Source organism: Pygoscelis adeliae, unplaced genomic scaffold (genome assembly GCF_000699105.1).
Source record: "Pygoscelis adeliae isolate BGI_AS28 unplaced genomic scaffold, ASM69910v1 Scaffold383, whole genome shotgun sequence".
Classification (NCBI taxonomy): Eukaryota; Metazoa; Chordata; class Aves; order Sphenisciformes; family Spheniscidae; genus Pygoscelis; species Pygoscelis adeliae.
Window position 1 is genome coordinate 1,507,165 of NW_008824592.1, and position 20,302 is coordinate 1,527,466.

General features: G+C 41.0%; 1 protein-coding gene across 1 annotated transcript in view; it reads left to right on the plus strand.

Moving 5' to 3' along the window:
• Positions 1-17,043, plus strand: part of PDGFD (platelet derived growth factor D) — a 70,056-nt gene extending 53,013 nt beyond the window's left edge. Inside the window, exons 7-8 of the mRNA XM_009322281.1 lie at positions 2,489-2,703; positions 14,491-17,043. Of these exons, the coding sequence (XP_009320556.1) occupies positions 2,489-2,703; positions 14,491-14,625 (350 nt within the window). The 3' untranslated portion in view covers positions 14,626-17,043. The remainder of the gene's footprint in view (positions 1-2,488; positions 2,704-14,490) is intronic.
• Positions 17,044-20,302: the final 3,259 nt, after the last annotated feature.

Here is a 20,302-nt window from a genome sequence, read left to right on the forward strand (position 1 = left end):
CCTACCTGGTGGCAAGAAGGCAGGGGATCCTCTGCTTCCTGTGGAGCCTCCGTCTGCTGCCTTTGCCTCAGGGGTGGCAGGGTGCGGCTCCACCAATCTGTCTCCCTCTCACACTCCCAGATACTCCTTAGCCTCTCCACTTCCTCCTTCAGCTCTGCCACCAGGCTGAGCAGATCATCCACCTGGTCACACCGCACACAGGTGTCGTCTCTGCCTCCCTCCGCTACAGCCGACAGGCTCAGGCACTCCCTGCAGCCAGAGACCTGGACAGCTGCGTGCTTGCGTGAGGCCTCTGTCTGGGTCGCCACGTTCCTTCTGGCGATGGCTTTCGGCCGAGTGGACAGCATGGCCGGTCCTCTTCTGGGAGGGCGACGACTACCAGTTGAGTTGGCCTCTAGAGCCAGGAGGGGTATTGCGCCCTGCCCGCTCGCCTGCCCTGCACGCCCTGCCTGCGCGAACTGCCGTGCCACGCCCTTCTGATGCGCCACGCCCTGTTTGCCCGCCCTGTTCACCGCGCTCCGGGTCGCTCGCGCTCCCTGGGGGATGCTCTTCTACGTGACGAGGTTTGGCCGCCACCCCTCACCGCCCTTACCGTTTCCTTTTGGAGAGGGCCCACATTTCCCCCCATCTTCCTTTTATCCTTGATGTACCTATAGAATCTTTTCTTGTTACCCTTGACATCCCTGGCCAGATTTAATTCTACCAGGGCGGGTTTTGCCATGGTTTTGCCGCTTTAGGAAGGGTCCCCCGGCGCGATCCTCTGCTCCAGAGCCCTTTGCCTCAGTGACTTCGCCATTCAAACTATTCTATGATTCTATGATTCTATTTGTCAGTGAGACACGGTGTTTCTGGTTTCCAGTTTTTTTTCTGAAATTTGAAGATCTGAATCAAAAGAAGATGAATTTTTCAGCTTTCAAGCTCAATGAGTTCAAAATGCATTTTAATTTTCTTTCTGGTTCTCAGTTTCAATCCAGAGGACCTCACTTCTCAACAGAAGTTCACATGTCCTCCAATCATGATGATCAGAGGGCCGGAGCACCTTTCCTATGAAGACAGGCTGAGAGATTTGGGGTTATTCAGCCTGGAGAAGAGAAGGCTCCGGGGAGACCTTATAGCAGCCTTCCAGTACCTGAAGGGGTCCTACAAGAAACCTGGAGAGGGACTTGGATAGGACAAGGGGTAATGGGTTTAAACTGAAAGAGGGTAGATTTAGATTAGATATAAGGAAGAAATTCTTCACTATGAGGGTGGTGAGGCACCGGAACAGGTTGCCCCAAGAAATTGTGGATGCCCCATCCCTGGAAGTGTTCAAGGCCAGGTTGGATGGGGCTTTGAGCAACCTGGTCTAGTGGAAGGCATCCCTGCCCATGGCAGGGGGGGGGGAACTAAATGATCTTTAAGGTCCCTTCCAACCCAAACCATTCTATGATTCTCTGATTCTATGATTCAATCCTGAATGAATTATTGAGCTTTTGAAGACTTAGTTGGTGGACAGAATCCTAAGGAAAAGAAGAAAGTAGAAAAGGAGGGAAAAAGAAATCAGAAGACTTCTATAGAAATAAAACTCATGAAATTTGCTACTTTTATCTGTGTTACAATTGTGGAAAATGTATTTACGGAAAGTTTTGTTTTGTTTCATCTTTACAAGCTAAAGCTAGAAACAGCACTTAAACTCACAGCTGATTGATAGTCTATAAGTTATGTTTATGGTTGGCTTTACTACTTATTTACATGACACATCTCACAGAGATACCAGGCATTTAAACATCAACCAACTACTGGCATTCAGTGAAGCTCATTATTTTTAATTGTATTTATTTGTATGCCTATTATAGTAGCATTTACCAGTTGAAATGAATATTGCCTAGATTGATTTCTCCATCAGTTATCTAGACTCTATCCATAAACAATACAGACAGGCAACTTGAGAAAGCAAGTCGTGCCACCTGTCCTAAATGCCCTTTTGAGGAAGGGATGAATCACTCTCCAAAGACGTTTCTTTTCTGACCACAGGAAGAGCCTTGTTTAAAGTGTTTGCCTTTTGTATACCTGCAGTTAGGCCAAAGGAATTGTGCCTATAATAAAAAAACAAGAACTCATCATCTAAGTAAGCCAGGTATAAGCAGGGGGAGGAAGATAGTAGCGGAAGGGGAATCTCTTACCCAAGGATCCAGATCAGTGACAGAGCAAATAAAATAACCAATCTTCAGCTTTCAGGCCAATATTTTACTTCAAGCCTTCCCTTCACCTTTATAGTCAGCGTGAGCTCTGCTATGGGAGTCAGTGGGAACAGGATGAGAGCCTGGATGGCCACCTGTAGTGATTTAAAATTGGTGGGTTTATGTTTATCTGTTCAGAAATCACTGCTATACTTCACATATTTTCCAACCAGTGTCACATCACTTTGTTATTGGCTGCCTGGGGAACAGTATAAATCAGAGGGGTGTCCTACTCAAACCTTACTAATGAAACGACTTTTGCATTGTAGTTGACCTGGACAGGTTGAATGATGATGTGAAACGTTACAGCTGCACTCCGAGAAACTACTCTGTCAATTTAAGGGAGGAACTGAAGCTGACAAATGTAGTTTTCTTCCCTCGCTGCCTCCTTGTCCAGCGCTGCGGAGGAAACTGTGGCTGTGGGACTTCGAACTGGAAATCCTGCACGTGCATGTCAGGGAAAACAGTGAGAAAATATCATGAGGTATTTTCACTTTTTTCTTTTCTTTGGTACTTCTTTTGGGTATTTATTTCTTACATGGATTCTGAAGGCTTTTCTCAGCTATGTGTGCTGCTTATATTGATTATCATGTTATATTGATCATGCTATATCATGTTACATTATCATTATGCTATACCATGTTATAGTATCATTATCATGTTATATTATCATGCTTATATTGATTATCATGTTGGATCTGCAGTGCAAAAATCAATGGGCAAAAATCAATGGGCAAAAATCACTGACTGCAGTGAAGTGTCATAGACAAAGATGCTATCATTTGAGAGACACCAGAGTGTTTAAATGAATGCCCCCTGTGGTCACCACTCTTCCTGAGGTGAAGGATCTGCTAGGCTTCCAGACAAGTTCAGGTAGCCTGAGAGTGCAGCCTAGACTTAGATAACGACATTGCTCTTGCTGTCCATGCTTGATACCTTGTGGAGCAGCATTCACACCTTCCACTGCAGTAAGCCATAGAGAGACACACACCCATGGAGTCAACCTGCAAGAAGGCCTGGTTTTAAATAAGTTTAATATTAATGTCTTTAATGTCACATTACAATATATACGTAGCAGCACAGCTTCAGGATACTGCAGTTTCTCTTTTTTCAGAACTTCTATTTTCTTGATGAATTTCTGCCTTTGGGATATACGGTGGATACAAATAATCGCCCAGCGATTTACGTTTGGAAGTGGTGAATGAGCAAAGTGGAAGGAGGTTATATATGTGTTAGAAAGGGATGTTAACAGGTATTTATGGGTAAGTTAATTTAGAAGAAGTTAGAGAGAACTTTTGCCACCTCTCTGTGCGGATGCTACCACAGCATCCTAGCGAACTTTGTGGCAAGAATGAGGCTTACGTTGGACTGATTTTTCTCAGCGAAGGACTGATACAACCACTGGAAATACTCTTTTTAGTAACACAGAGACATGTGTTCCTTGAGGCATTTGACTGCACTTCCTCTTGTTTTGTGCTATACCTTTTAATCTTATGACCATGCTTGGAAATGACAGTTAAGTCACTTGTAAACTCTCTTCCTTTCCAAATTTATTACCTGTAGGAAGCAGCTGAACCTTTCAGCCTTAGCTTTTTTCCCACTCAGCAATTTTTTAGGAAGGCAAAATTTTTGCATAGGAACAAAGTCCATCATATTTTTTTTTAATCCATTCAGAACACATTTACAGAGGAAAAAATCAAAGAGCATTTTATATTCTTGCCTCTAAATCAGTATTTTCAGAACCAGACATGAACAATGTTCACGAAAGTGAACGTATCTAGGGAAGTTACTTGGTGTTATCCTTTCAATTGTCTGAAAGTAGGTAGCTGCATGCCATGCTGACTTAATTTCTGACACATGTCTCTCATAAGAGCCTGATTTGCCACTTGGCTTAAGTCTCAAGTGAAAATGAACTTTATGGACTTTAAATCTGGATGTGATGTGGGCTCATACCGTAACTTGGGAGACCCTAGGGCTGCAATAGAAGGCTGTTGAAGGTCAGACCTTTGCCTTGCTGTCAGCAGTGTGGTTACTCTTTTCGAAGGTAAGAGATTTTTCTCACAATTAACTGCAGAATACAGCATACTGCATATCAGCTAGGACTAGAGAATAGTTAATATTTTATCAAATTTTAAGCAAGATGCAGGGGATGACCCTGGTAATTACAGAGCAGAAAGCCTTATCTCAGTGGTAAAGTTAATTGGAAAAAAAATTAATAGGTATAAAACACCTAGATGACTATGAGCTGATAAAATGAACTCAGAATGCCTTGTGCATGAATAAATATTTATACAGCACCACGACATTGTACAAGAATGCTAAAAGAGCTGGCACCTCTTCAGAGAGCAAACAGTCGATCAGACAAGATCAGACGTGGATTAGGAGATGGTTAAGAGATAAAGAGCAAAGAGGTGGAAGAGATGAGCAATTTTCTACATAGGAAGTGGCTACCTGTGGGTGCCCCCAGCACATGGATTACGTGTCATTTCATGTATGATCAATCTGGACGGAGGTGAACAGAAAGGTTACAAAAATGACAGCTAGCACAGGAAATAACATACTTTAACAGCAGAGAAGGCTGCGAGGGATTTCAGAAGGCCTGTGTAACTATTTATAAATGCAGTTTAGAAAAGCAGCAAGCATTAGGACGAGCAGTCTCGACTATTTATTCATATAACACTGGGTGCGTGAGGGGAGGAGGGAGAAACGAGGGGTGGAAGTTGGACTAAAGGTCAAGTAGTGAATCACTGTGAAGAGCTTCAGGAAAACAGTTGTTTAGTGCAGTGGTGATGGGAAAAACACCCAAGTGACAGTCTTCTGCAGGAATAGAGGTGAACAAGTAATAACACAGCAAATATTTATTATGGCCTGGATAAATCGGTGGGGTACTTATACTACTGGGTTTTGACTGTTGGTGCTTAGAAGGATACAGGCAGGAGTAGAAAAGATATACAGAAGCAGAAAACATACATCAAGAGAGATACAGGAGAAGATACACGTCAAAAACGTTTGTAAGGAAAGTGGCTCAGAAGTTTTGGATCACTTCATTTAGAAAAAAATGAGAATAAGAGAGGACACAGTGAAAGATATCACTTCTGGAAAATTGGCCTGCCTGTCTTTCTCACCCAGAAACACTGGGTAGCTCAAAAATGCCAGACAACTTTTAAGTGATTTCCAGTTGCATTTCTCCTGTTGAGGACAAGCATATCCATGTGCAGGACAAGTAGGTACTAATAGTGAATAGTACCTAAAGGAAAATTAGGTCTTCCTAAATAATCTTTTCCTTAAGAAAAGAACAAGTAGAGTCTGAGAGAGATTGAAAGGGAACTAATTTAAAATGATAAAAAGTAATTTGATTTTTTTGCATAGTGAATCTATATGGAATTTCAATGCTTAAATATGAGTGGTGCATAATTCAGAAGGATTCTGAGAGAATTAGAAGTAAAATATAAACTAAAGAATCCTGGGTCACATCTGTATCAGAACTTAAGCCACCTATTGACAGTACCTAGGAAAAAACCTACCTGATTATAAACATGTTATCAAGCACCTATTTTTTATCAGGTGTTTGGGAGCATCTGGGACACCAGAATATCACACCAACTGGGTATTGGTCAGAACTAGGATGTCATGACATACATCTGCTGCAAATTAATCACTAAATTCAGGAAATTCAATATTCACACTAATAAATCACTGCTAATTTATTTCACTAGTCCTGTGTTCTTTGAAAACCATATGAATTCAAGACAGCGTTCAAGTTTTAACATTAAATGGCTTTTGTAAGTTTAAATTTAAACTTAATCCCTTAGGGATGAATTAACAGCTCACTGAGCAGAAATTTAGCCAAGTGGCTCCCATTAACATGAGTGGAAGTCATGCAGATAAATTCACATATGACATACTAAAGATGTGTCCATTACTTTTAGTTCAAAATATTTTCCACTTTATTATTATTATGATTATTATTATTATTAGCCACGCACAGCTAATCAGTTTTATACTTTATTCTCCTTCGACACTTAACTCTAATTTTATTTAAATGCCTGGCAGTAAAAGCACTGAGGAGGGGCCTCTCGACATGCCAGTTTTAGAACCATGGAGCTGGTTTACTCTTTTAGAAGCCAATTTGAAACCCACTAACCTTAACCAAAAAGCCTTTAGTTGCATAACAAAGGACAGAGCTTTATGAAATCCCCAGTGCTGTTAATTTGGTTAGAAATCTCTGCCTTCTGCTGCAGGAGAATGTAGGCCAGATTCAAACACAAGTCCCAATTACTTCGATTTACTTGCAAAAGACACCCAAAGGAAGTATAAGGTAGTGGAGCAAAGAAGGTGTTTGTAGCAGCTGAAATTGAATCCTGCAGACCGCAGACCACTTCTCTTGCCAGGCTGATTTTGCCTAACCACTATCCTCGAGCTTCATCCACTGAGCTCTTGTACCCACCAAAGCTACTTGTCCTGCACATGGATATGCTTGTCCTCAACAGGAGAAATGCAACTGGAAATCACTTAAAAGTTGTCTGGCATTTTTGAGCTACCCAGTGTTTCTGGGTGAGAAAGACAGGCAGGCCAATTTTCCAGAAGCGATAGGCTCCTTTTTGGCTTTGTAGCCAGTGCCTTGCAGTGCCGGAGTAGCTGCATGCAGGCAGCTGTGGGGACAGTAATGCCAAGAGTGTTTGTTGAGTTAGAGCCTTCTAGTCCAGAAAGATTTCAAGGTTATCTTCTCCTTATGCTCTTAACGTTTTTTAGTTCCCCCTTAGTTCCTACTCAAAGCCTCACGCTGTACTCATCACCGAGTGCTCCCTCCTACTATTGCAGGACTAAGAGCTATCACGTGTAGCCTTTAATTTCCCCAAGCTGTGAGTGCTGCTCCAGTTCCCTGAACAGACTGTTCAGCTCTTTCCTATCACGTCCAATTATAAGAAATAATGCAACAGCGGCGAAAATGAGAAAATGAGAATGCCATGGTAAGGGGTATCTTTTTCTTTATTGCCCTGGGAAATGCTAATAATGAGCTCTCAGGTCTTTTTTATAACCTGGAAGTGTGCCATAACTTTACCAAAATACTTGGCAGTTTCCAGAAGTAAATGGGTTCATAACTTGAGTAAACAGATAGTTTTATGGATGGGGGTTTTTTGCAGGAGTCTTGTGATGCTCTGTGGTTTTGCACAGCTTCTGGGTTTTCTTGAGACCAGAGCTCGTGGACAAATACTCATGACTTACCACATAGTGTCACGCACCCTGCAAACCAAACAGGCCAAGTGCTGGCAGTATTTCAAACATCTCTCAGGCACAGTCTACCATAAGTGATACTGAGTTATGTCACAGGGCTCCGTGCAAAGGAAAGATAAAGCAATTCATGGAAATGGATGCAGCACACCTTAGTCAAATGCTCACATCTACTGTCTAACTTGCTAAAGGGGAGCTGAAATGAAAACGTGTTTTCCATTGCAGTGCATTTCTTTGGAAATGCCTGGAGCTGCTCTTTAAAGAGCTCTAAACCTGGAGATCGCTCAGCCCAGAGAAGGTGTGGGGGAACTCAGGGCAGGACTCAATGCAGCTTGGGCTGTGGCTGTGCCATCCACCCAGCATGCACATACCTCAGAGAAACAAGAAATCGGTTTCCCCATCTCATTGCTGTAACTGATGAGATGTGAAATGAGTTTCCATGAGGAATAAATGCTCTTAAGGTAGCAACCAGAATTTGTCAGAGTGTATAAACCTCCACAAACACAGTGCTGAACAACACAGCTAAAAGGCATATAAGGAAAAAAGCAAAGTGGTGAAAGCTGATCGCATCTTTTACCTGTTTACTTGTCTCTTCTGTAAAGACTGACGCATTTTTCACTGTCTATATGGTGCTTCTCTCCTCCCGCTCCCTTTTTGAAGCATTATGCCTCCATTCAAGTTTCATGACTCGAGCTTGTCTGGTGCCTTCACAGGACATACATGCAATTAATTCTCAATGGCAAGGTTTAGATTAGTGTTAGGGTGGCTACTTCATAAGCTCTTGCTGCCCTGAGAGAGATAGCAGGCACCTCAGAGTACCTACACAATACTGAGTCTTGCACAAGTTCTGGGGCATAGAAACAGCTTTAACTGGACCCAACGTTGTAAAGGGAAAACAAGACAGTTGGGAATATTATTGGGTAGAAAAGAACAGGGGAGCAGGGGAGAAAATAAAAAGGTGACATGGGACTTCAGTAAGACAGAGGAGTTGTTGCAATGAGTTAAGAGATGTAACTAATACAATTTGGTGTTGTGTGGGGTTTTTTTTTCTTTCTTTTTTTCAGAGAAATGAGAAGCAAACCTTAAGGAGGCACTTGAGAGAGCAGACAACAATTCTCACCCTCTCTTTACACAGGAAAACATGATAACTGGGCAAAAATGATACAAATGCTGCTGATTGATACAACAAAGGAAATTTGCTAAGGGATTAAAAAGAGCTAGTATCATCAAACCTGTGTGCAAGGAATATAGTCTGTTTGTTGTATGTCCTGGAGTTGATAGTACATGTATAAAGGAGATAAAAGGTTGTTATGGTAATAAAGGCACAGAATTAACCTGACAAAAGAGTTAATGCATAGAAATATTATACAAGAAGCAGCAATGGGATTTATTTGGAATGCAAATACAAGGAAACAGAATGAGTCAGAAATGACTGCTAGATCACAGGATGAGCAGAGAGAGCACGCAGGTGCGGTGAGAGAAAAAAGATTTCATTTTTTACTAGATGAAAATGAAAGTTCTTGGGATAACATCTGGAAGTTAAGCAAGTGAGACATCCTGTGATACATGTCTGGGCAGAGAGGCAATTTGGGAAGGGGGAACACCTCTATCTGGTCAGTGAAAAAGCAATAGCTGGAGCCATAATGCATGACAAGATCACCAAAATGAGGGTCTTGTTGATGTCACATATGTCAAAAACATCATAGCTTTAGTGACTCTTTCAGATGCCTGAGTTTTAACGCAATTAAAATTTTTGCCATGTTTGCTGTGTTAAAACCAGGTGTTTCTTATTCATACAAATAAAAAAAATAGAATCAATAATCCCACCACTGATCAGCAAACGAACTCTTTTTTTTCATTCCTGATAACCTATAATTATCTCTGGTAAGAAAAAATACAGCTTTGGGTCTGTGATATTATTTTAGGCTATGTTCCTACTAGAATAAAGGTTCTTATGCTAAATTATGAACCACATTCCCATAATGCTTGGTTTCTTATGCTCAGAGCACAGCTAAACTGTGTGTGTCCTTTGGATTAGATAACTTTCAAAAGTTGTGGAGTAAGATTTTTCATCTGTATCAGAACTTGGATCTGTGTTGAATGTTTCGCACTTTTGATGCTTCCTCTTTCATGAATCTCAGACAAATGTAATTTGGTTTGCATGCTAGAATGATGGTATTTTTAGATGAGCAGAAGGAGATTAGATAATGCTGCATAGCAGGAATTTAAAATAAGTTCTGCAAAGTACAAATTTCACCCTCTAAAATAGCATCGAGAGTTGCTCTCCATCCTCTGTCACTGGAGTATGAAGCTAACTAGATATTTGGTAAACCATAGTCATGTTATTGATTATCTGTGGTCTTCTTAAGCTAATCAGAAAAAAAAAGAAAAAGCTGATTTTTGAGTGAGGCTTCAGGTTTCTATTGATGTTTAAACTACTAGTCAAGAATTTAACAAAGAATGTTACTATTGTTCCTAATAAATAAAGTAAACAAGTAAAAAATGGCTATGAGCAACTGGATACCCCTTTTTTATTATTATTTTTAAGAAGTGTTGACTGGGTTTCCTATTATTCTTTGCTTTTTATTAAAACAGAAATCGGCCGTCATGGACTGTCATGGCTAAATGTTGCCTGACTTCAAAGGTAAATGATACATGGCTAGGACCATCAGCGAATGCTGGAGGGAGTGGTTCACCTCATCTGGCTCTACCCACCTAAAGCTGCGAGTCCAGCCTTTGGGCTCCTTTCCTAGTTATCAGAGCTAGCCCCACCAGAGGTGGGTGTTTCAGGTGAATTATTCTCTGGAGTCACCTCTTTGTTGCTGCTTCTACTGGAGAAATGCCAGGTATGGGTCAGGGTGAACAGGTTATCTCCAGTTGGGTCCTTTCCCCAGCAGTCATCACTGCCCTACTCTCCTCAGCCCCTGATCATGAAGTGCTCTTACAGATCTGCTGAGATTAGAGGGGCTACCGGGCCATCAGCCCTGACCTCCTGTGCTCCACAGGCCACTGGAGAGCGCCCTGCTGCCCCCAAAGCAAGACCCAAACTTGTACTGTATACCTTCTGGAAAGGCAGCCATTTTCTGATGTCCTCAAACAGGCTGGAACCCCCACGTTTCCTTGGAGGGCTGTCCAGGTGATGAGTTGGCCTGACTTAAACAAGTGTGCCCTAATTCCAGTTTGAGTTTTTCTGGCTTCAGCTTCCAGATACTGTTTTTTGTGATGGCTTTGCTTCCTCATTTAAACAGTCCTTCAGAAGCTGGCATCCAAATTCAATGCACGATCAATGAGCAAGATTCCTTGCAGGAAAATGTATTTAAGCATTTTCTTTGTATTTCCTTCACCACCGCCCCCAAGGAAAATTATGCAGTGGCCACAGTCACCTCACCTTGAAACCTCTCAGATGCTCAGGCATATTTACAAAGTAAAATGCCATCCAGCGTATTGGTGTGCTCCTATGGAGCTGTCTGCACAAGAAATGCTACAAGGCCCTGCTACCCTTTTTTGTATTACCTATAAACACCAAATCCACCTCAGAAGCCAAGTCCTCTGTCTTGATTTTTTATTTAATTGTTTTAATAGTGTTATGACTGTAATTAATTCAGTGTTTGATGAGGGGGATATGGCTGTAGTTATATACTCTTTGTGAGGCAATGATCTGAACAGCTGAGGCACCACATTTTGATTAGTAGTGACAGACATTGCTCCTTTAATTTGAAAACTGCAAGGTTATTCTTCTTTTTTGCCCATGCAAAACAAACCTTTTGAGCATTCCAGACCTTCTTCACATCCACATTTTCTTACAGCTACTGATCCTATCAAAAAAGGAGCAATAAAGTGTCCTGAACGAAATTTCTTTGAACTGTTTTCATTAATTCAGTAGTTCCTCACCTTTAAGGACTTGACCATGTAATGAAGAAACAGCAGCTATTGTCAGAATAAAGGGTTTTCTTTGAACTACTGTGGTCACCAGAAGTGACCTTCCTGATTCTCTTCAATTCCCTTGTATTTAGCTGAAACTAAAACTATTAGATGGAAACTAGACGGAGAGCTTTGAACATCAGCTCTGTGATCAGCCATTAAAGCAGTCCAATTTCAGCTGTGTTCAAACACTGCTTTCCTGTCTTGTCTGGGAAGTGCCTGCCAATTCATTTTTCTACTCTTATCAGCAAAGCCCGTATACTGTGCTCATGTTTCTTAATATAAAACACAGGGAAAATCCCCAAGCTGTCAAGAGGTCTCTTAGCTTAAATACAGCCCACATCTTTGCTCTCATCCCATTGCATACTTTCATTTGCTCTCAATTGAAAAAAGCAGATCTACCTACCCATGATCTTGCAAAGTGCCAATCATCTGAATTTGTCAGATTTTGGTGAAAGGCTTCTTTAAATAAGGAATTTTATTGTGGGTTCAGTGTCAGCAGCTGTACTTGATCTTAAAAGTATATTTTCGTAAAAAAAAGCATCTTTGAAGATGCAGTCTATTTTCAGCTCTGTAATAATCATACCAACCCAATTGGGTTCAGTTCCTCTGTGTTTTGGATGACAGTGTGGTACAGTGAATTGTCCTGGTGTCCATCAGGATTTATTGCATATATTGAGGCAGTCAATGTTTGAAATCAGTTCAAATCCTTTATAATTTTGTTGCTTTAAAAAAAAAAAATTACATGTCTCTGCATTTCTAACGGAAAAGTAATTATATCTTCCCAACACATTAAAGCAGCATGTCTGTACCTTGCTTAGGCACAGTCCTTCCTCTCAGTTTAACATAGGTTAAACACAAGTTTTATCACAAAAGGGAGGACAAAATAATAGGCTGTGTTCAGTGCTTATCACTTTCGTTACATCCCATGGCCTTCCTACCCTCCAGGCATTAATGGTAGAGAACAAATGGTCTCATCCTGAAGGCTGCTCACCTGCCTGGGCTTCCCCACCCGCTCTGCACAGCATCCATGGTTAACCTTTGGAGAGTCATTCACACTTACTTTTGGGGACTTTCTAATTCTGTTGAAATTGCTAGTACTTTGTTGATCTGGTATGCAGCCCCTTATTTCCTCTCCTTCCAGAGACCATGTCAATTCTTGTATGGTGTTGCGACACGTCAAAGTACAGAAAGTACCTTGTAAAAAAGAGAGGATTATTGACTAACACTATGATCTGTTAGTTAGGGAACCTGTTATTCAGGGCGGAAGTGTGGGTGTTTCTGTGTTTGAGATGCTAAAGATGTTTAGGTCCCACTCCCCACTTGACCAGTGGCTTTGGCAGGTGATAGACAAGACAGACTTCTCTCCATCTTTTGAATGAGCAAGACAAATCTAGCTGATCTAGCAGTCACTTGGCCAAGCTAGCATGAGTCACAACAGCCTGCCAAGAGGCGAGATGTTTTAGCTCTAGTACCTTACCAATGCATGATTTCTGGACTCAAGTACTTGAGGCCACAGAGAGCAGAACAGGCCAACCTGCCTACTGTCAGCTGTAGAGCTGCAGCCTTGCTTTCACCATGTCCTGCTCCCCATCAGTAAATAAGTGATGTCAAAAGGGTAAGGACCATGTAATGCCACTGGTAGTTTTTCTACTGATATGTTGCAGAGCCTTGAGCAAATCAGTTTCAGGTTTTCCATCTATACAAGTTTGACAATGATGCGTATCTTTCAGTGCTGTGAGATTTGGGAAGAAAAATGCTCTAGGAGGGTTAAAGTGTTCTTAGTCTTAACTCATTTGTTGTACCCAATCCAAACTAATATTTGAGCTTCAGGGCAGAAATTGGAAATTAATACCTCTTTTGTTAAACCACTGTAGGCCTATCAACAGCAAACTAATGAAACAAAACAGAGCATTTCCTCTCCTCAACGTGCGCCACCGTGCTAGTGGGGGTGTGAGCTCTTACACAGCAACTCAACCTCCAACGGTGGGCTCACAAAGCATGCCCCTGCAAACCACCATCCTCCTCAGCTTTTTCCAGTCCATGGTTTACATACTTACACAATCACAGAAGATTAGATAGGATGCAACATTATGGCTGTTTTCCACATATCCACAAGACCATTTTCAGAGAATCATAGCTTCATATAAGGGTTCAAAGGCAGCTCTGGGGGTCATCTAGCGCAATCTCCCATTCAAAGCAGGGAGAATTTTGAAGTTAGATGAGGTTGCTCAGGGCCTTGTCCTGTTAATTTTGACTATCTCCAAGGTTTCTGCAACCTCTCTGGGCAACCTGCTCCAGTGTTTAACCACTCTCAGTATTTTCTTCCACAAACCCAAATAGGATTTCTTTTGTTTCAACTTGCGTTCATTGCCCCTTTTTCATCTTCTTTATAACCTACAACCCTCTTTTTTAGGAGTCTCAGGGTTTTCTTGCCTAGATAGAATTTTTTCAGAAGCCTCTTATATGATGTATAGTTCCCTAGGAAATAATTTTTTGCTTGTTTGTTTGTTTGTTTCACATTATTCACAGTAAATTCTTAAGAAATTATTTCAATTGAGGCAGAGATTTTTAAGATAAACCAACAAAAGTCAGATTCCAGAGAAACTCGATGGGATCTGGCACATATTTTGCACAAGCTCCATTCATCTCCTTCTGCCTCCTACAAGCATTTCATTTTTGGACCAATTCTAATCATATGTACTTCAGAAATTTCAAATTGCATAAAAAAATGTTCGTTGTTCCTTAGAGTAGAAATATCACACAAGTGAGAGAAGGGGCAGAACAATTCAGATATGTAGGGGACTTCAAAGATGAGCCAAAGGAAACATGCTTGATAATTCACATGCAAAGGAGCAACTCTGGACATGGTTAGGGAACTGCACAATCTGAAGATACCTGATGTAGGAAATAATCCAATCTGTCAAAGCTCCAGGACAAACAGTACAGCAGGATGTCACAGAGTGGAAAGAAAAAGGTGGAAGTAAAACAAAAATGTGTCCAAATTAATGCTGGTCAGGGCCATTAAGGGCTGTCGGTGCCCTCAGGGCCCCAACACTCTTATCCTCAAATCTCCAACAGTGTTTCCTAATCAATGCATTTCTGTTGATCCTCCCAGGTGCTGAAATTCATCCCTGAGGCTGGGCATCCCAGAAGAAAAGGCAGAACCAGGAACAACATGGCCTTAGTAGATATACAGCTGGATCACCATGAGCGTTGTGATTGTATCTGCAGTTCAAGACCACCCCGATAAAATAAATAAATAAATAAATAAAAGAAAAAAACCAAGACACACTAATTGCAGCTTACTGGATGTTTACTTTTAAGCAGGATTGCTCTGAGGACCTTTACTCACTAATCATTTGAACTTTGCTACTAGCCTGCCTTTGCAATTAGCAAAAATGATAGCTGTGTTTCAGCATAGCTGTGCTGATTAGTTCCATGGCAGCTAAACAGGTATATCATAGATTTATGTATCAGCATCCAAGAATATAGGATTATGGTTATCTGTAGCTAGGTTCTGAGGGTTGAGGTTTTCAAAGCTCACTTATAGTCCTTAGGCACTCAATGCCCACTGAAATGAAACACCAGTTGTGTAGGAACTTGTGGTAGCTGGCAATCAAATAGCGTTGTGTTTCTGTTTCTCACTCACCAGTTCCTACACTCAAATTCTGCTGCCATTTCTACCTGCTCAGCTCTCCTGACAGTCAGTAGGGTTTTGTGGGTATAAATGAAGAGAGAATTTGAGCCTGTATGACTGTAAAATGGTTTGTCCAGCTCTGAGAGGGAACTTACCAGCGTTCCTGCACAACAGAGTGAGATATAATGAGGAAAATCCATCGCTACATAAAATAACACACCAGTAAAGTCAAATCTCACTGTTTGTACTCAAGCAAATTGTGTGCTGAAATTAGTAGTTGCTTTGCATAAGCCGGGACACTGGTGGTGGTAGGGGGGTGCGGAAGCTGGTACTTTTGCCACGGTGACTCCACAGGAGCCATCGCCCAGGCACTTCTGCAAGGCGGGCTCCCCCCTGGTCCCCCGGTAAATCCCTGTGGTCTGGGGCCGATTCTGGTCTCTACCTACCTGGACTGGACTCCTGCTCCTTGCCCAGAGCTGCCCACAGTTGCCCAGGAGGAGCCCCCTCGACATGAAAAGGGAGAGACAGCTCTCCCCTGTATCCTCCTCACTGCAGTTCGAGGATTGCCGTTTCCCCAAGCAGGCGATGAAGATAGGGCACTTGTTTGTTGAAAATATTGATGTGTTTTGCAGTTGTGTTACTGGGAAACAAAACTGTGCTTGAGATTTAATTATCATTATTTGGTTTGGGGTTGGTTGGTTTGTTTGTTTTAAATATGGATTATTATAACTTCATCATATATGCATTAATCTTAGTTATCTGAGGTTAGTTGTCTCATTTCAGCTCTGTGTATTGCCATGGTTAAACTGTTGACAGTGAATTTCTTTTTGATTGCATTTTGCTGAGGCATATTAACTCATTAAGCAATGTCTGTCTGTCATGGAAAACGTGCATCATTTATTAACTTCCAGAAGAATATTATTAAACACCACCTCATAATAAAATAAGCACTTTAAAAGCTACAGCATAGCTTCCTGTGCCTTTCAGAATGTTATGAAAGTGCTCTAGCTGAAAAAGGAAAAAAAATATATCCTTCCAAATTAGCTTTAAAGGTTTTAATATGCTGCTCCAAAATTGTAAAATACAGGCAGATTTAAGTCTGGCAAAGAATTGGAGTTTTGGTCATGAATGTAACAGAGGGAATGGGGTGGCATATTTAATGGCTGATGTTTTATATTTAATAGCAGACATAGGTTGCATTGATTCATCTTGTTTGTGTTGCCTCTTGTGTTTCTGTCTCTCTGAAAGAGCAAAGTAGTTTGACAATAGTGCATTATAATTAGTGGAAACTGGCACGTACTATAATATAATATTGAGAGCCTTTAAGCCCGTGTGTTTTAGCAGTCTACAATTTTGTTATAAAAGTGCCCTAATGTTCTGATTTACCCTCTTCATCAGCGCAAGTATTTTATAAATGCTCTTTCATAATTTTAGCAAAACTTTACTGAAGCATCCCTTAGAAATGTTGTGTTACTTTCTTTCCTGTACTTTAACCTTTGAGATTCAAAATGTGTGGGAGTTTTATTATTTATATTAATTTTTCCTCTCTGGCTCCCAGATGTCTATTTAAAAATGCTCCTGAATGCTGACTTGGGAAGCGATTCATCATTTTTCAAAGCAATTCACGTTAAAAGATCAGCACTGTAACCAAAGATTGCCAGCTTCGTTTCATATTTCAGGACTATTTAAAGACGACTTCATTCTTTTCCTGTCTCTAGCTTAATAACAAGATTGACCGAGCCATTCCATAATTTTTAGCTAATTTTGGAAGAAGTTTGCATGCGAGACCTTGGCAGTACTGCTTGTTTTTGAGACAGTGCACTCTAATGTATATTCGTGACTGAATTATGCCCGATTTATGCCTAAGCACTCTGGCCTCGTAGTTAGCATTGGTTGTAGGAAACATCAGTTTCATATGGCTTTGTGCTTTTAGTGGTCCTTTAATTCCCATTCCACAGGGGAGAATGTGCACCAGGCATCCACTGCGCCTGGTGTCTCCCACACCCCTCTGCATGGACGCCCAGTCTCCAACCTGAACAGCTGTGTGTTGGGGTGGGGGGGGGGTTTACACCACCTAATTTTGGGGATCCAGCCTCATCTGGGAGCCTGAGTTACCCCTACAGGCAATGGGGAGAGAGGGTCTCCCACAGTGTGCCTTAGACCCCAGGTTGAAATCACCCAACGTGGGAGCTTTTCTCTCTCTCTTTTGACTATGTAGGGAGATTAGAAATCTGATTTTAGCATCTAAGTGAGATACACAAAGGTAGATGGTATGAATACTCATTTTAAAGACTGAACAGCTAATAGTTTAGCTAGCTGAATTAGATACAGGCAGCAGTGGATGCCAGGGTCCAGCAGAAAAATTCAGCTGTCAAGTAAAAAGAGTTGGTATAATAGGGATTATCTTCTTGCTTAATGTTAGGTTTACTTTCTTAAATAGAGGCTAAACTTGTCACATAATTTAAAGTGTTTCTCCTGGGACACTTAGTAATGAATGGAACCATTCACTGCTTCCTGCTGCCATCTGCCATAAAGACAGTATGCTCCAGGCCAGTGCAGGAGAGTTAAGGATGGGCTTTAGATTGCAGTGTGGGAATGATAGCATAGATGTAAACTAAGTGAAACTCCTAAAATCCCAAGCCCCGAGCTGCAATGACCCTGGTGAAACCAAATACCAGCAAAACTTTTCCTTTTTATTTATTAGCAGAAATTGCAGAGATGTTTTTCCACACCTTTATTTTCTCTTTTGTCTATGTAATAATTGATATGTTTTTTACATATTGTTGTAACTTAAAAAGCAATGCTATTAAAAAACCTAATCTAGTTCATTTTTATTGGTGGAATTGGAACCCCCCAAAATAAATACATTTTCAAAGGAAACTCAGAAAGATTCCTAATTTCAAATCACTAGCTAGCTTTTTATTTACTGTATTCTTCTGGGATAGAGCCTACTTTCTCAAGTGCAATCTATATACTTTTTGTTGTTATCTCAGTTAAATGCAGCTTTTCTAGCAGTATTTTTTACTTTATGCAGTGTGTAATGTGTCTTATCTTGATGAAAAAATAAATACTGCTTTTGAAAGAAGATACTCTGAGTGATTATTCAGAATTCAGATGAACTAAAACCCATGATTTACTGGAGGACATTTCCACAACATGATACCATCCACACTAAGTCTCCTTGTGAATTTTGGCAGTCATTCCCAGGAGCACCAGGGAAGTACCAAAGTGCAATTTTGGGATAATCGAGTTTGAACCCCCGAGCTGGAAGAGCTGACAGCTTCCTTGTGAAGCAGCAGCAGTGTGACAGCGGCACAGCATTTCTGATAGCCGGATTAGGGTGCTCCCCCAGGCTCAGTGCTGGTCTACAGCCCCTGCGGGCTTGGCTTGGCTCCAGCAGAGATGTCCTCGCTTATCCTACTGAAGCTGCTCCTTACTGGCAAAGGAGGCTGCTGCTGGAGCTCCACATCTCACCTGAACCAGGGCAGAGCTAAGCATCCAATTGCTGTGTGCAGGGCAGCTGGAGGAACCTAAAGCCTCTTGAGATGGGGAAATATAATCTACCCTTGTGAGTTTGGGCATTTCCCCCAGCTTTGGCAGAAGCAAATTTTGTTGTGTTGCATCTGGAACATATCTTTCATAGCTTTGATAACTAACTTTCAATTTAAGGTTCTTGTGTTAAGCTAATGCCTGCCTTAGGCCTTCACTGGATCTTGGACTGAATAAGGACATGAAATTTTTGTGAAATTAATTCTTCACTAGCTAGACACCCTGCCTGAGAAGGGAAATACAGATAGCATACAGTCCGGGGACCCAGCTTTGCAGCCTGTCCTCATGCATGTGCACCTTGTTCTGTACAGTAATGCCACCGACCTGGAACAGTCATCCATTCAGGTGAGCATATTTATCCCCTTTGGTTTGGTTCTTGTTACTGAGAGAAAGAATTCATATATCTTTTCTTTTTTTTTTTAAAAAAGGCAGTCAGAAGAGACATTTCCTAACAAAGGAAGCAGTTCACTTGTGTACAGCGAACAAGGACATCTTTAATGGGTGGAGGAGGCATTTTTTGCCCTTCAGAAATGCACTGAATACACTGTGTAGGCAGCTGCTCAGCAACTGCTAAGTGTCCAAGGATGGCATAAAGCTCCTCCCATCTGGCATTGCTATGTACCTATATAACTAATGGCTAGCTAACATTATCAGTTTGTCCTTGTGCTCACATGACTGACAGCTTTTATAAATCTGCAACATGAAAAGTAGCTCTGTGCCTCTTCAGATGAAAAAGTATATGGTTCCTGAGGTCATTCAGGAACTCACCATTACCTTTTTTTAAAAATAATGTAATTTTTAAACATTATTCTTCCCATTTTTGAAGAACACAGAATCTTCTTCTAGCTGATTTTAAGATCTGCAACAGCTGTAAAAATGCTTCCCTGCAAATTCATTTAAGATTTCCCTTGCTCTTTTCTGGAGTGCATTGCCCAGTCACACTGCTATAATGAGAATTCAACAGATGTCCGATTTGTACTTATTCTCCCAGGAACTCTAGTGCAGCAGCTAATGAAAATGCAGGAATTAGTATTCTGGTCTCTCATTCTAGGAACTTTAACTTTGTTTATTGATAGCCTTGGTCAAATATGCCAAAATACATAACATTCATTTGGTCATTCATTGACGGGCCTTGAGAATCTGCCTTAAGTGTTTAAAGTGCAAATTTGATTTTGCATTTCTTTTCAGACTTCTTCAAGAAATGGGATTTCCAAACCAGCAAATATTCTGCCATGAATAGTAGGAAGGAAGTATTCTAGGTTTTAGACTATCTTCTAAAATTGATTTGACTTAAGACTTGGTCTGAAATTCATTTATAGGTAGCAAAAATCATATTTCAAAACTGAATTTATAAAACCTGATTTTTGAAACTGAGTTTCAAAACCTCATTTATGTATTGCTTATAGAAAGTTGCTGTGGCACAGACATGCTTTAATAAAAATGGAACTAGTTATGTAACAAGTTACTGTATTAGATGCTCCAATTTCAAGCTCACAAAGGATTTCTGCTTCAGTTGAAAGAATTTCAGTTTCAGAACCAGGATGAAGAGAACAGGATAAAAAGAACGGGGTACATTTCAAATATTTTGGTATAAAGGGTGGTGACATAACAAAAAACCCTTAACTTTTATTCATTGCATTTTTATTAGATAAGTAATAAGAGCAGACATCTTAACCTTTTTGGTCTGTGTTTGAGTTTGGAGAGTATCTTCTCAAGTAGTGGATGCGCTGAGATGAGCTCT